We start from the raw sequence: 15,647 nt of genomic DNA, 5'->3' as shown, positions 1-15,647 counted from the left end.
GCTAGCCCCTCCTCGGTCAGGCTGCCAGCGACAGATGGGTGTCTAGGACCTTCATCCATCTCCCAATAAACCGCAATTATCAAATGATGAAATTTAGGTGAGGCTGAATCTTCCGGGACTGCTCTATTTAGACTATTTCTAGAAGAAGAAGGACGAGTCGTGTACACGAGCTTACAAAAATAAATTAATAATTAGGTACCCCAGATTGTTTCCAGAAAACTACTGCAACTTGCTTGACTTGGACGTCTTGGCAGATCGAAAAATACTAATTTACAGGGATCATGTGTGAACATTTGCAGCCAAGTAATTGCGTATTGACTACTTCTTTTCTTTTTTAGACAAGGTACCTTAGGTCAACCCAGCTCTATGTAAGTATATATAGAACGGAATATAGGCTTTTTAAAGAACTCAGCTGAAGATCCAGAAATGTTTATCCAGTGTACAAGAAAGGTCAGTCTAATCAAACAATTGCCATTGGTATTAATTCTGGACGATTCCTGACAATATTTGTGCGGTTCGTTGCTTTAATACACACCTCCACTTTAATTTGACTTGCACAACGGACAACACAACCACCAGGATGCAGATTAACCACCTTTTGGCCGCCATCACCGCCGCAATGGCCTTTTTCCCCGCCGTTATTATCGCCACCAAGCTACCCATTTTCCCAGCCGTTGTTGGGACTGATCAATTCCGCATAACCCCATTCCCGTCACTTCCCGGAAAACCTGCTAGCTATGGCTTTCATAGCCGACTCGTACATGTCAAAGGTCAGAGACTTTGCGAGTGCTACAGATATAAACGCAATCAACAAAACAACGGATGGCAACTCATTCGCCACAGTACAGAAGTAATTCTGCCAGAAACATACAGACTGGTTATGGGCATTGCACTTTATTTCGGAAGGGACTGCTCTACGAGCTTCGTCGTGGCTACTACTCTGCCCAAGGGCATCAATTCAAACCCGAATTCGGAAGCAGAGTCTGAATCTTGGTGGAGCTCATCACCAACCGACAACTAAAGTTGTTTGTCCTGGCGGCGGTGGTGTTTTTAGTCGGCTGCAACTTTGGGTAGCAAATATCGTATATTAATAGCCCGAATTAACTTCTGGAAAAGCATGTATCAAAGCCATAACGCTGGACGCCTGTTCCGCACTTGATTCGCTACCAAGCACCCCTTAAAAAGGGGTGAAAAGAGCCGCACATTCGAAAGCAAACGGCGAGAGCCTAGAGCTCGTCCACCGGATCATCCACATCCTCCGCCCCCCGCTCCACAGGAGTAGTAGTAGTAGTAGTAGTAGTATTATTTAACGCCGGGCTCGGCCCGGCTTGTTAGCCGGCCGTTAGCAACCTCCCGAGGGGTATCTCGGCGCGCGTTCTATCTTCTTTATTTACACAGGGGGAAAACAAGGAGGGCAGAGGCGGATCGTGCCTGACCGGGTTCGGGCCCGGTCCTGCTTAGGGGGTTAGTTCACTGACGCGACCCCGTGCCTAAGGTGCACGGAGGGTTCGTCTGACGGCTTGTGCCGTGAAGTGTGGGTGAAAAGGCAGTAAGTCTATTCCTCGTCAGAGTTCGAGTCGTTTACGATCGGTGTCCCTAGGCGTAAAGTGCGTTCGTGGCGCGCGGGGCGCTGGCGGGCCGCTCTGGGGCGGGCGCTGAAGTAGTTGGTGGCTATCGAAAACGCCTCAAAGCTTTTCGGTTGCCCGAGGCTTGTCTGGAAGAATTTGCGGCGTTGGGCGCGGTCTGGCGGCCCGACCGGCCGGTCGTTGTCAGGCCACGGCCAGTTTCTCCACACCGCCCGCGAAAAGCGGCAGTGCACCGGGTGTTCAGGGGAGGTCCGCTTCCAGCACCAGGCACACGAGGTGTTTGCATCCTGGTGGTTGAAACGGTCATGGTAGGCTTTGAAATCGCCGTGGCCGGTCCTCATGGCCAAGTAATGGCCCAGTAGGGGTCTTGGCAAACGCAGTTCCTCGGGCTCCTTTCTCGGTGTGTATTGGAATTTCCATTCCCTATATGCGGGGGACCGTTCACAAAGTTCTTTACGCCACCAGTCCTTCTCTATATTCGAAAGAATGGCTCTGAGGACCGTGCCGGCACCGCTATACGTGGTTTGCTGAGCCCTCGGGTCTGGGTCCGGCGGTCCGGCAGAGCCGGCCTTGGCCAGCTCGTCAGCCCGGTCGTTTCCCGGGATTCCCTGGTGCCCAGGGCACCAACGGACCCGAACCTCGGTGCCTTGTTTTCGGAGTAGATCGATAAGGTCATGGAACTCCAAAAAGGCCCATTGGGACGAACGCGGCGCGTCGCCTCTAAGACCCCAAATAACCGAGGTGCTGTCCACACAAATCCAGATCCGGGCGCCTGGCTGGGCCTTGGCTGCCGCCTGTAGCCCTTTTAGGGCGCCAATCGCCTCGGCGTCGAAAACGTGGCTTTCCGGCGTAATAAATGCGGAGCCTGCGGCAAATTCCAGGCCCGCCCTAAAAGCGGCCCATCCGTACCCTATTTGGACGCAGTTGTTTTCGTGTTTTTCCGAACCATCCGTATATACCACGATATCGTCAGGTGATACCATGTCCAGCCATTCGATAAAGCGGCGGGCCGCTTCCTCTTTCGGGACTCCTCCGGTGGGGTCAGTGCGAGAATCCGGGGCATTGCGAGGTGCGCGCAACTCTAGTCTCCGGATCCGCGGGAGAAGTTGTGCAGCCGTTTGCAGGGTCGTGGCCGAATGGCCCGAGTTGCGGGCACGAGGTGTTTCACGCAGGCGGCTGACAAGGGGGTGCCCCTTGTCCGCGAGCCTTAGTCGGGCGCCGTATTTCAGGCGGGTGTAGGCCAGCGCGACGCGGGCCGAGGGTAGTCCTGCGTCCCTGAGAACAGTGGACGAGGGGGTGGTTTTATACGCCGGGAGGATTGCCCGTGCCGCTAAAACCAGCGGTTTGTTCAATGCTTTGAGGAGTCCTCTTTGCTTGTGCGCTGGGTTGTACCATGCCTCGGCTGCGTAGGTGGCCGAGGAACCCACGCATGCCACCGCTGCCTTGCGAAGTGCAGCCGCAGGCGGTCCGTATCTTACTGCCCCAAAGCTCTTGAGGTGGGCAGCGACCGCCATTGCTTTGGCAGCCCTTTCGGCCACGTGGCGGCGCCCGTCTAGCCGTCGGCTGAACCAAAAACCAAGCCAACGCATGCCCGGGTAGCGCTCGGCCCCGGAGGCGCTTTGTCCGCGTCGACCGCCCGGTAGTTGGACCGGGGTAACCGTTCTACCATTAATCCGGATTTCCGGGTTGCGACCGTGCCTTTTCTTAGTGATATGGATCACCTCTGTCTTTTCCGCTGCAAAATGGATCTTCTCTTCCGCCGCAATTTCGTGCATATCCCGGAGTTTATCTTCCAGCCAACGTACGTTCTCCTCCAACGAGGGTGACGATTTCCATGTAAGCACGTCGTCTGCGTATGCCAGCCGCCACTTCGCACCGTTTTTGACGAGGTACGCCAAATATAGCATATATAGGATCGGGGAAAGGGGAGACCCTTGCGGGGTGCCGCACTCAAGCCGCCTAAAGCCCGTGGTCGTACCCTCCAGCCGGACTCGGGCCTGGCGGCCGCTTAAAAAGTTAATCACGAACCTGAGGAGCATTTTACTAAACCCGAGGCTCCGCATTTTCCGTATTAATCGCCCATGGAGGAGGGCGTCGAAGGCGCCTTGGACGTCGCATGCGACAAGGGTAACTTCCTCCCCGCGAGCTAAAGCCTGCTCGATATCGTGGGCGAGGGCACAAACCAGATCCGTCGCCGATCGTTTGGGTAGGGCACCGCCGTGGGTGCAGCTAAGGAGCCCGTTGTCGTGTATGGCCCAAGCTATCCGGCGTGCAACGAGCCTCTCGAGGCCTTTTCCGATGCAGGAAAGGAGGGCTATAGGCCGCCAGGATCGAACGCTGCTCCGGTCTTTCTTCCCCGTTTTCGGTAGCATCGCGACTTCGGCCTTCTTCCAAGGCGCTGGGAAATGTCCGAGTTCCAGGCAACGTTGGTAGAGCCTGCGCACCGGCTCGGCCAACGAAGCCCATCCGGCTTTTAATAGCCGGACGGTTATTCCGTCGATGCCCGGGGACGTGCTCGTAACCCCAATGCAGGAGCGCTCCGCCTCTTCCGCACTAACCTGGGTGTCCCAAGGGATTTTAGCCTCGTCCGGCGACCAGGCCTCCAAGGGGTCTCCCTGCAGGTCATCCTCCGCCGAAAATCGGCCAAGCACCTCCCGTTGCAGTGCTTCCGCTTTTGCTAAAGGCTCGCTCACTTGCTCGCCGTTAATAACCAGCGGCGGGGACCGGAGGCGTGGTCCGGCTCCCAGCCAGCCCACCATGTTCCACAAATCCTTATCGTCGCGCAGTTGGTCGATCCGGTGCCTCCAGTACTCCCGCTTCGCGGCCCGCACCCCTTTCGTATAGGCTTTTTCCTCGGCAGAGGCGTCTGCCCTATTTACAGCGCTCCGTTTAACCCGCTGGAATTCGGACCAGAGCCGCTGGCAGTTTTCGGTCCACCAGGGAGCCGAGCTGTCCCTTTTTCCCGCCGGCGTACCCACGACCCACGTCACTTGCTCCCATAAAGTTGTAAATTCAGCTACCCACGCGTCCAATGCGTAGCCATCGGCCGCGGATCCCGGGTCCGGCATGTCTTGCATGCCAAAAGCAAGTAGCTCCGCGAACTTTGGTAACCGGTCGTCCCTAACCGAAACGTTGATCGCCTCCGGGCGGGGGGCGCCGCGCGTCCGCAGCGTGGTATAAAGGGATTCGTGGTCGGAGCCTGTGTAAAGACTGCTGTCAACCACAGTTATTGTGCTGGGGAGGTTGGAAAAGACCATATCCAGTAAACCCCCGTCGCGGTGGGTGGGCACGCCGATATTTCCTGTAAAACTCATCCCCTGGGCTTGCGCCCATGCCGTCAGTTGGTCCCCTCCGCGTGCGTTTGCGCGGCCCGGCTGGTATGCAGCAGCCGCTACGTTAAAATCGCCGCCTAGCACCGTGGGTCCATTTGGCACGGTATTGCATACCATTTCCAGCGCGGCTTCAGTGCCCGGAGCCCTATATACGTTAACAAACAGTATTCCGTTAATTTCGAGCCAGAGTACGTCCCGTGTATTTTGGCCCTGCGGTAGCCGTCGTTGTGCGGCCCTTAGGGCTGCCCCCTTCTTGACGTAGGTGAGCACCCGGGGCCGGAGCCCAGTCATGGCTTCGTAAGTGTTGGCGTGCCATTCGTCCACTGGCGCAAAAACATCATAGCCCGGGTGCGTTTGTGTAGTCGTATTTAGCCCGCACCATGGCTCTTGAACGTTAACCAGGTCCACCTTTCTCTGGTGGCACAACTCCAATAGGCTCAGATGCACACCCATCCTTTTACCTACGTTGGCCCAAACTACGTCGAGGCATTCCCGCTGCATATTGCCGAGCGAGTATTTCGTCATATTAATCGACGGGTTGCTTCCAAGTCTATCCCATCAGCGGGGCAAGGTTCGGCAGCCGCTGCGTCCTCCTCCATTTCGGCTGCCCAAACGATTTCGTCGTGCACGCGTTCCTGTTCAGCCTGCAGGAAGTTGCGGATGTCCGCCCCTGCCGCCTCGCATGGCCGCGCTCTTTTATTTGAAATGCTCGATCGGGAGCTCGAGGTTTGCGAATGCTGCGATGAGGTGTTTAGGACCGGGATTGCAGGTGCTGGCTCTCGGCGGGCCGCCTCAGCCCGGTCGTTGATAATCGCGGCACGGTTGGCACGTCCGATTCTGCGGATCCCCTTTAGTTTACGCTGTGAAGGTCGTTCAAGCTTCCCATTTACCACTAAAGGTCGGGCAGGGCAGTTCTCATGTCCGGATGGGAAATGGCCGTGGCAATTAACGCATTTGGGGGCTGCCTTGCACGGCTTTTCCTCTGTCGCATGTTTTGCTTCACCACATATGCCGCAACGCGCTTGCCGTACGCAGCGACGTATCTCGCAATATCCCTGGCAGCCATCGTGGTGGTGTGTAATTTTGCGTGATTTTTCAACCTTCCGCGCACGTTTCGACACTCCGAAAAGCTGAAAAGGCTTTACGGGTTGAAGGAAAGACACTATCCACGTGCCCTCAGCCGTATGCGGGTCGTAACCATGTTTGGAAATATGCCAGTTGACTGGCTGCTGGCCTGCTGCCACGGTAATCTCCTCCTGGATTACATCATGTACGTCCTTTCTTCCGTCCAGGCAATTGAGCGTTCGGGGCACTCCAGAGACGGCGTATGTGTGCCAGGTTGTCGGGACAGTGACTTCCCGCGCGTCCAATGCGTCCATAATGGCCTTGACCGCGCTGGGGTTGAGGAGTTTTTGCCGTGTTTCCTCAGAGGCCACCGTAACACCCCAGCCCGTGGGGGTACGCTTGGCGTTTGGGATTTCACTGTGTGGCACCGAGACCAATTCGGCCAGTTTGGTCGTTACCGCGTATGGCTCCCTCGTCACCATCCGCAATTTGTCATTTACGCGGATCAGGATGCGGTTGGACGGCTGTTCTGTCAAACGTTTCGGGGCTTGGGAGCGGTCCCGGCCCGATTGGGAGGGAGTTGCGGAGCTGTCAGGTGCATTGCCGGGCGTCGTACGTATCGGGTACGAGCGCGTGGCCGGGGTTAAAATTCGCGTTGGGGCCGCCGCTGGTGGCGTGGCGGCTCGCTCGGCCCATGTGACCGATTTGTTAGTGGGCGTGCCTCTGCCTTTAGAGGCCGACGACGCCGTGCCCGTCCTCGTAATTAAAATGCTGCGCCTTTCGCTGGAACTGGTCGGCGAACGCGACGGGGAGCGCGAACGCTCTTTTTCAGGGAGGGTGCGACTGAGGAACCAGCCGCTGATCACGTCGTCAAGTTCAAGAACAATTCTCCTAAGCGCGGCGTCCTCCGGGGCCTGTAAACTTTCGAGCTTGGCTGCAAAGACCTCTTCGAGCCAGCTGCCGACTGTTTCCACGTTTTCCAACTCCTGCTGCAGTGTTTTGATGGCCAGGGCCGGGAGGCTGGAGTACCTTCCGCGGCCAGCCGGCTCAGGCGCGTTAGCGGTGCGCGTGTCGAGAGATACGTGTCCCGACTCGGCCTGGCCCTGCGGCAAAGCCTGCGGCGTGCTCTGCGGGCGCGCGCGGCGGTTTGAGACCTCTGGTGAGGCCATGACGACCAGCGCCCGGAGGGCGAAAATTCTTCAGCTGTTAAGCTTATTGGTGTGTTTGGGTGTGAATCGCTAACAAAGGTGGGTCTGACCCATGAATGGTGGAGGATGCTTGCCCGCTCCACAGGAGAGACATTATTCGGACCACCATTCGGACCACTCTTAAATTCTTAGTTGGGAGCAACGCTGGGGTCGCTGTTGGTGCAGATGCAAGGGTTGTCTCTGCAAGGTCATGTATGGGGAGTCATTAGCAACTTGTCCTTGGTCGATATCAACAGACTGGCTCAGGAACGAAGACCTACCCGTTGGTGCAGAAGCCGTCGGCAAACTGCTTCTTCTTGCAGCTGTCCGGGCACCATTCGCTGTCCTGGCACTTTGTAGCGCAAAGCGGAATGCCGCCCCTGTCTCGGGAGAAAGTATGTTAGCAAACTCGGCCAGAGCAGCGTCGATGGTATGCGGCCCCTCCGAGGGGCCCCCGAGGGGGGGGGGGGGGGGGGGAAGACGTACAGGACGAGACAGCGCGATTTTCCGTCAACGCTCTTTGCGCAGCTGTTCAGAAGGCCGGACTCGCAGACGGTGGAGGTGCTGGGGATGTCGTCAACGGCGGCTACCAGAGCCGACAGGAGGGCAAAGATTGCAACGGAGAACTGCATTTTGAAGAGAATGAACAAGTCTTTGAAAAGAAGAGTAGTGAGTTGTGGATTGTGCTTGCAGGTAATGTCAAAACGGGAGAGATGAGTGATGATGGATAGAAAATCAGGAACGAGATTTGGGCGTCTGCGGCTCGAGTATTTATACTAGCGAATTTTGCCTCTTTTTCCACATTTTGGTAGTTTTTGATTAAAACGCCAGTCACTATTTCACACATAAACAACGGCTTTCAGGCATTCCCCTGCATCTTGACTGTTTTGAACTTGCGAGTAATGGTTTCTGAACCCGGAAAAAAGAAAATGGCATAGTTGCAGTTTTACGACTAGTACAAAGAACGATCGACTTGTACCAAAGAAAACAACCATAACTAGGTACCTAGGTACCACCTCGTATCGAAACTCTAGTGCATTTACACATTCACAGTCTTAAACATAAGCTCCCGAAGCCCCACCGCCTTCATCCCATGTTTTTGTGGCTCCATATGTCACTCAATATTACTACGTCAACTAGTCATCAGATGAAATTTTGCAACATTCATCCCAGTCCGACACTGGGTCTGGCCCCTGGATTTACTTACCATCTACGCGTGCCAAAGGTATCAGTCTTCAGAGATCTGGTTTCCGAGATCTGGTTCCCGAGACCTGTCAGGTCCTTCTCGACCGGGGTTACGCATGCCACACACTCTAAACCTTAATCACAATGCCACGCAGACGCCAAAAAGGGCACCTAACAATGGCTCGCAAAACTTGTGCTCATAACCTCCTTGAGTGGTCATGTGGTAAATCTGGCTGAGTCGGACAAGAGTTCAATTTCCCGCACTTTATGCGCTTGCACATAGTAATCCTCGTCCAGGATGCCACTGGATCGTGATATTCAGGCACGGCCCACTGTAAAGAGACTGTAGCTTGGCACTGTCGTGTCATGAAGAGTTGCACACAGCTAGCTCGAGTCTAAGCGAACCACCAAGCTTCGATAGAGGTTTGATCTTCGCTTTAGTGCGACGCGTCATTCGCGTTAAACTTTTCAATACAGATACGTGCAAAAATAGAGCAGCAAACTACAAACAACAGATCGTCGTGTACTTTTCCTTCCTCCCCTTTCAAGCCCCTTGTCCATGCCGTCGGAGGGACTGGAACAGCCGTACGGAATCAGGTGGACACTCTGAAGCCGCGATATCTGGCAGTCTGTCTAGCGCAGCCCGATCCGATATTCTTTCTTTGCAGCCCTGACCACGTCACCCAACTCCTTGACGGTATCCTTGTCGCGCGGCAAGGTATGTCCTTTGGCGTGATCAAACAAGTACGCCGTGTCGGGATCGCAGACATTGTACAGCGCCATGGAGCCGTGGACGTAGGGGTCGAGGGAGCCGACTGGGTTTGTTGACGCCGACCGTCAGCGGTGTCTTTTCTTTTTCTTTTCATCTGCTACCTGGTTCAGGTCGATGTCAAAGTATCGATATACGACTTACTGATGTGGCAGGTTGGGATGGTGATCATCTCGTCGCTCTCGTCCGCCAAGATCATCCAGTGCGACTCCGGGTCGACGGGTGGCCACCCGGCAAAGAAGATGGCATACTTGAACATGGGCTGGATCCTCTTCTTCTTGAACCGCCTCTGCTCGTGCAGCAGCAACGTCGCGGCGACCGTCGCGCCCTCCGAGTAGCCGATGATGCCGTCAAAGGGTCCCTCCTTGTCCATAATGTCGACCAGGTACCGGAGCGCAGCGTGGAAGGACCGGTGGCTGGTGGCCAGCCCCTCGGTCATGAGCTCGCGCATCGTGTCCTCGGGCGTCTCGCCATCGGGAAAGTCCCGGATCCGGTCCAGGATGTCGTCCGACGCCGTGTCCTTGGTGTCCTCGTCCGGCTCGATGAAGCGGTAGTAGGGCGGCTTGCCAAAGTATTCGTTGAAGCCGTCGGGGGGCTTGGCCACGCAGGGCCCGTGGACAAAGTGGAAGGATGCCGTGTCGTCCGACGTCAGCTCGCTCACGATCGGGGCTGTAAAAGGACAAGACAGGTCGGCTGCCGTTAGTGTAACTCGACCAGCGAGCTATGTACTGCCGACAACGTAAACTCACCGAGTTGCACTTGGAATTTCTAGGCATCAAGCTTAGCTAGCATGTATCGGCATATACTACCTGGGTTGCAGTTTGACTTACATCGGAGCTGCCATAGGCACCGCAGAGGCATAGGAACCGCATCTTGCTTGGTATCGGCTGATGCCAAGAGGAAACACGCAGAGGAGAATGTCAAGCTGAAAGGAACGCAGACGGCAATGCTGGACCATAAAATTCAACTGCCGTGCAAAAACAGCAAGTTCGCCAGAACGCCGGCGAAAGCCACACAGTCCAATTATAGAGCAGGTAGGAGATAAGAATGGGATGTTATTGACTTGGCAATTCTTGTTTTGCCGCCATTTCCAAGGTTATTTGACAAGACGGCAAGCACTCAACACACTGGGACACCCGGACAGTTCAATCACATCAAATGCATCCGTAATGGTGATATTTCGTAGGGTAAAATGTAAAATAAAATAAAATCTCGCCCAGCCATGAGACTTTGCAAAAGCACAAGCTCAAACCCATCTATGCAGATGATGCAAGTCCCGACACCCAGTGCCTATCTCCGGTCCGGATTCGTCCATGTGCAACAGGCTATGGGCATTTTCGCCAATATAGAGCCGCGCACAAATGCTACGTACACTTGAGCGGGCAGCCGCTGAACGGGAACGGCAGGAATCTCCGTCAACACCAAAATTGTCCAATGGATGATAAAGCACGACAGTGGATGAGGTAGGTTATCAACACGGCCTAAATCGCCATTTTGGATGAAGCTTTATTCCATAGGCCCCTTCCTATATGTGCCCCACTTTCCGACATCATAACCGCCCACCTTCGCTTTGTTCCGACAGTCACTACCGATCCTGGCACCCCGCCTACTCTTGCCCGTTTCGACAAGGAATTCCCAATGTGACACCACCCCATCCAAATATTAACTTTCTAACCTCACCCCCATCTCCTCCCCTCAATTTTCCAATCATTATGAAACATGCGCCCATGAAAAACACTTTGGAAAAGGACTTTATCGACAGATGCCTTTATAAGCTCCCGCCCAAGCACAGGCGCAGGCTCATGCGGATGCGCATGCGTCTGCGGCAGTCGTGGACGCCCCTTGAACTCCGCCGGACGGTGCGCATATTGCGCGTGGTCCACGATGAGGGCTACCATCAATCGTGCCCCACCGCGCGTGCGATGCTGCACCTGGGTGGGCTCCTGTTCCGGCTACCGTGGCATCTACCGTGCCACCTCCCGCCGCCACCGGGCGAGATCATGGCCTTTCCGGACGGGGCGCGCGAGTACTTCAAGACGTTGCACACGGCGCTGCTCGCGGAGCGCCTGCTCCCGCTCTGGCGGTGGCGCGACACGGCGGCGCGCTCCTTCTTTCGCCTGTACGAGGGCATCTGCTGCGGCGACGACGTCATGGTCCAGTACGAGACCGAGTACTTTTGGTACCGGGACGAGCCGTCGTGGGCGCCCGACGCGCTGCCCGACCCGCGCGGGCTTGGAGAGCTGGCTCCCGGCGACGAGGGCCGGCGGCAGCTGGCGGTGCTCGCCTCGACGGCCGACGCGCTGGCCGAGGCCTTCAACTGGCGCCACATGCACGGGCTCCGCCGCGACCGCAACCACGTCGACTGGCTCGGCGACGCCCCGCGCGTCCACGAGGTGGTGTACAAGGGCCCCGCCTGGGCTGAAGCGGTACCGCGCCTGCCCGAGCTGCTGGAGCTCCACAAGGCCAGCCCCGAGTGGCTGGCCACTGGGCAGGATTACAGGCTCGGCTACAGCAAAGATGTGATATGCCCGTTTTGGAAACGCAACATTTTTGTCGAAACCGGGGCTCTTAGGTCCGTCTAGCTGCGCAAGGTGCGGTTTTACGACCAAATTGTTGCGTATTGAGCAACCGCTCATCTTGGACAATGATCTTGGTGGTCTGAGGCCGTCATTCACAACGTATTGATGATATGAACAAGAAGGTGAAAATAAAAGACTAGAATTGGCCGAACTCGACCAAATTTAGCGTCTTGGCTTGAGAGCCGTAGTAGACGCATAAGGTGTCATTGGCCCGCGGCAAGCCCGCCCAATTCGCTCTTGCTCATATTTTGGATGGTGACGCATAGCCGTGAGACATCGGCAGAGCTTACTTTGCTCTTGCACGAGGCGAACGCGGCATTCTCAAGCATTACCCCGCACATGCACACCCAGTTTCTAGATCAGCTCATGGGCTCGGAATACAACGAGCTTCTTTTTTCACCACTTTGAGCAACCGACATGTCGGTGTTGGTGCAAAATTTCACCCGAGAACAGATTGAGATAGGTAAGGGCTGGGCGTGCCATGTTCTCTTTTGTCGCAGCCAGCGCTCGCCGACTGACCGGACATGCAAATACAAGGCCTTCGCTGGCTGGACCGAGCCTTGGAACAGTCCGAGGTGCTCGATTCCGTCGTCCCGATCAACTTGCTCTCGTACGGGGGCGTGCTTGCAGTGTGCCTCTTTGGTGTTCGAGGTGCGACAAGGGACGTCGACGTGCTGCTCCCGCCCAACATCCGAGATGTCCAGGCATACAGCGACGAGTTTATGCGGCTGACAAATGCCATCGCCGATGAACTTGGGTACATGCGGGACTGGATCAACGACGACTTGAGGCTTTTCGTGCCCCCGGAAGACAGGCAGAGACTCTTGGAAGATAGCATCGAGCAGGGGACGGCCGTCTTTGAGGGCGACAACATGGTCATCTGGGCAGGGGTCTGGGAATTCGGCCTCGAGTCCAAGCTGCGACGGATGGGAGACAATGGGAGTAACACGGATCAGGGACGGGCGAGGTTTGATCGCGACAGGATGGATGCGATGGAATTAGTGCACCTCATCAAGGGAGACTCGATCCAACCCCTCGACATGTCATGGGTGAAGGGGCTGCAGCGATATCCTCAGACGACGGGCATCAGTGATCAAATGATCCAGATAGTTGCCCAAGGTTATGTTGCAAAGTTTGGGACGCAGGGAGTAGTTGAGCTCACGTGGGATGAAGCAGAGGAAAAACACAAGTATCAGAACCTGGCAGCTAACTGGGTGTGGTACGAATCGAAGAATTAAGGATGGGCACACTTGTTAAGCAGTGAGTTATAGTCATTGACAACTGCTTTTCGTTCATTCGGTGTGTGGGCTCCTATAATTACGCTCAACTGGCCGGGGCTTTAAGGATATGCAGAAAAGGACACCCAGCTGGTGAATGTGTCTCCAGCCCCATCACTCCCCCGCCAGCCCAGGCCGGTCACAAGTCCAGCTCGTCGTCACATTGACATCTCCACCCAGGTACGCCGCCTTGCGATCAAACAAACACACGGGCCTCTGTGCATAAATCGCCCCCGTTACGTTGTCGAAGCTCGACGTCACGACCTGCGCGGGCCCCTGACTTCTGCCCTCGACCCAGTCCACCAGCGCCACCAGCGCATTGTCCGCGCCCGTCAACAGCTCGGGCGGCACGGCCTCGATCGGCACGGCGACCTGGTTGGCCGCGCCAAACCACCAGGGCGCGCGGTCGTCGGGCGCACTCGAGACGCAGTGCCGCATGTTGGGCACCTGGAAGAAGCGAAAGAAGCCCGTGATGTCGCCGGCCTCGGACCCCGTCACCGCGCGCCGCGCCGCCCGGTACAGCCGGTCGCTGCCCGCTGGCGGGACCACCCCGTCCGCCTGCCCGTGGTACAGCAGGATCTTGCCGCGGTAGGCCGCGAAGCCGGCGAAGCGGTCGGCCGTCACGTTGCCCGGGTCCTGCCGCGCCGAGATGCGCGCGATGGCGTCCTCGTACCGCGTCCAGTCCTGGATGGGCGGGTTGAGCGGGTCGGCGCGGTCGAGAAAGTGCTGCTGGTACTGCGTGTCGAAGCGCGCGAGGGCGACGTCGCTCGCCAGGTTGATCCAGTCCTGCTCCGAGCCTGGGTACACGCGCTCGTAGACGCGGGTGCCGTCGTCGAGAAGGTAGTCGGCGTACATGTTTCGGGCTATGTCGATCTGCACCGGGGTCAGGCATGGGTTCGTCGCGTTGCCGACTTGGCCTTGACCGCAGAGGAGGGAGTCGAGATCGGGGTTGCAGGTTTCTGGGTGGCCGATGACCCCGTCGGCTGGGTCACCTGAAGCCTGGACGTCGCAGGTGCTGATTGCTATCTCGGTCAGCAGACGCAGCTGCCAGGGCTTGTTGAGACGGTCCGCCTCGGGCAGGTCGACCTGGTAGGACCCGACCTTGCCGACCCAGGGCAGGTAGTGCTTGTGGTCCCAGGCGGGAGCACCGATGAGGGCGCCGTCGACGCTGTCCGGGTGGTCCTGCACCTGCTTGAGCCCCTGACGGCCTCCGGTGGAGCAGCCGGCGTAGTAGGCCCTGCCCAGGGTTTCGGTCTCGTAGAAGATGCGGGTCAGGGTCTTGCCAAAGCTGACGGTGTAGTCCATGGAGCGGTAGGCAAAGTCGATGAGCTTGTCGGGGTCCTCGGCCCACGACAGGTCCAAGGGGTCGTAGCCCGCATGGCCCGTGTCGGTGCCCGCGGTGGCGAAGCCCAGGGCGGCACCGTACGCAATGTCCGAGTCGGGGATCGTGGGGATGTAGGCGCCGTTGCCGACGGCGAGGAACCTCGAGGCGTGGCTCTGCCAGATTGTCCTGTCGGGCAGGGCAATGCCGACGGTGAAGTTGTTGCTGGACCCGGGCGGACGGAGGGACACCCTCAGGTAGCAGGCGGTGCGGGCCGCGCTGATGTTCACCGTCGCGGGTGCCGTGGTGATGGTCGCGTATGATGGCCAGCTGGGGGAGCCCGTAAAGGTCGCGGCGTTGCACCGCTGGTCTGCTTGACGGGCCTCGAGGGGATTGGCAGCTGGCGAGGCCCATGCCAAGTCGGTCACTGCCGCGATCCCGAGAATGATGGCTGAGATCATGGTTGCAGCTTGGTTCCTGGGGTGAGGGCTCCCTAGAAGATTTACTATTTTCCTGGTGGAACAACCAGTAAAGACTATCTGGGACTGTTCGACGGCGGACTCGTCAGATCCGGTCACTGATAAGCAGCCTGTCATTTTTGCGGCTCTGCAGGTCAGACTATCGAGCACATCTTATACATGTTCTTTTCTTCATTTTGGAAGCCTCTCGTCACGATGTTGTCAACCCTTCATGTCCTCCTCTTCTTCTGGTGGTATCACTGGTGTGTGTGGTCTGATTCGTGACTGTTGTGGTAAGCACGCGTAACGACAGGGACCCCAGCGTATGGTCGCTGTTGGAAAATTCTGTATAGCCAACCTGTTTGATCACCCCAGTCATGGCATATTTTTGGAACCTTGGTGAGACGGAACCCGGTCTGTTTGGGCAAACGCGCCTCCGTACAAAAAAAAAAAAAAAAAAGAAAAAAAAAAAACGACAAGAGAGTATATGCGTGACGCGCTGACATCAACATACTGCGCCACATCTTTGCTGCTCGGACTTGTTGCTCGCATGAACCAGTGTTTCGATTGAGAACCTCATCACTTGTCACATATATCATCCTTTTGGAAGGGTATATCAGGCAGATCGCAGTCAGACAAGCTGCTGGTAAATGTGATTGATGCTGACGGGTTCTGGACGCGTTCCACTCTTGCGGGTTTCTTGGTTCGTTGCTCTGCTGACCTTGGCCGGTGAGCTTGTAGAGGGGAAAATGTGAGGCGTCATTCGAGGGGACTGCTTTGTAAGTCTTCACCTGTCAGCTTCCTTGGCTGATGGTATCCCAGGGGCCTCTCTTTCGGTCAGCAGACCGAGCTGGATTCTCGTCAAAATAGGCCTTGACTTGGAGGGAA

At 56.6% G+C, this 15,647-nt stretch overlaps 6 protein-coding genes across 6 annotated transcripts; 3 read left to right on the top strand and 3 right to left on the bottom strand.

The window, feature by feature from the left end:
* Positions 1-426: 426 nt before the first annotated feature.
* On the top strand, positions 427-1,112 carry MGG_16416 (uncharacterized protein; the record flags this gene model as incomplete). The annotated part of the gene is made up of 2 exons (XM_003710426.1): positions 427-450; positions 587-1,112. The coding sequence occupies 2 exons, from the start codon at positions 427-429 to the stop codon at positions 1,019-1,021; spliced, it is 459 nt and encodes a 152-aa protein (XP_003710474.1). The 3' UTR covers positions 1,022-1,112.
* Positions 1,113-7,319: 6,207 nt separating this feature from the next.
* MGG_16415 (uncharacterized protein) lies at positions 7,320-7,802 on the bottom strand (the record flags this gene model as incomplete). The annotated part of the gene is made up of 3 exons (XM_003710425.1): positions 7,320-7,371; positions 7,452-7,550; positions 7,657-7,802. The coding sequence occupies 3 exons, from the start codon at positions 7,800-7,802 to the stop codon at positions 7,320-7,322; spliced, it is 297 nt and encodes a 98-aa protein (XP_003710473.1).
* A 1,186-nt stretch (positions 7,803-8,988) lies between these two features.
* Positions 8,989-9,996, bottom strand: MGG_05593 (uncharacterized protein; the record flags this gene model as incomplete). The annotated part of the gene is made up of 4 exons (XM_003710424.1): positions 8,989-9,170; positions 9,269-9,793; positions 9,874-9,892; positions 9,955-9,996. 4 exons carry the CDS (start codon positions 9,994-9,996, stop codon positions 8,989-8,991), a joined length of 768 nt encoding a protein of 255 aa, XP_003710472.1.
* A 758-nt stretch (positions 9,997-10,754) lies between these two features.
* MGG_13127 (uncharacterized protein) lies at positions 10,755-11,706 on the top strand (the record flags this gene model as incomplete). The annotated part of the gene is made up of 1 exon (XM_003710423.1): positions 10,755-11,706. Exon 1 carries the CDS (start codon positions 10,837-10,839, stop codon positions 11,704-11,706), a length of 870 nt encoding a protein of 289 aa, XP_003710471.1. The 5' UTR covers positions 10,755-10,836.
* Positions 11,707-12,227: 521 nt separating this feature from the next.
* On the top strand, positions 12,228-12,941 carry MGG_13126 (uncharacterized protein; the record flags this gene model as incomplete). The annotated part of the gene is made up of 1 exon (XM_003710422.1): positions 12,228-12,941. The coding sequence occupies one exon, from the start codon at positions 12,228-12,230 to the stop codon at positions 12,939-12,941; it is 714 nt and encodes a 237-aa protein (XP_003710470.1).
* Positions 12,942-13,119: 178 nt separating this feature from the next.
* On the bottom strand, positions 13,120-14,762 carry MGG_05592 (uncharacterized protein; the record flags this gene model as incomplete). The annotated part of the gene is given in 2 exon segments (XM_003710421.1): positions 13,120-13,169; positions 13,187-14,762. 2 exon segments carry the CDS (start codon positions 14,760-14,762, stop codon positions 13,120-13,122), a joined length of 1,626 nt encoding a protein of 541 aa, XP_003710469.1.
* Between the last annotated feature and the right edge of the window lie 885 nt (positions 14,763-15,647).

The sequence above is a fragment of the Pyricularia oryzae genome, chromosome 1, assembly GCF_000002495.2.
Source record: "Pyricularia oryzae 70-15 chromosome 1, whole genome shotgun sequence".
Lineage (NCBI taxonomy): Eukaryota > Fungi > Ascomycota > Sordariomycetes > Magnaporthales > Pyriculariaceae > Pyricularia > Pyricularia oryzae.
The sequence above is the reverse complement of the archived record's forward strand: the minus strand, read 5'-3'. Positions and strand labels throughout refer to the sequence as shown.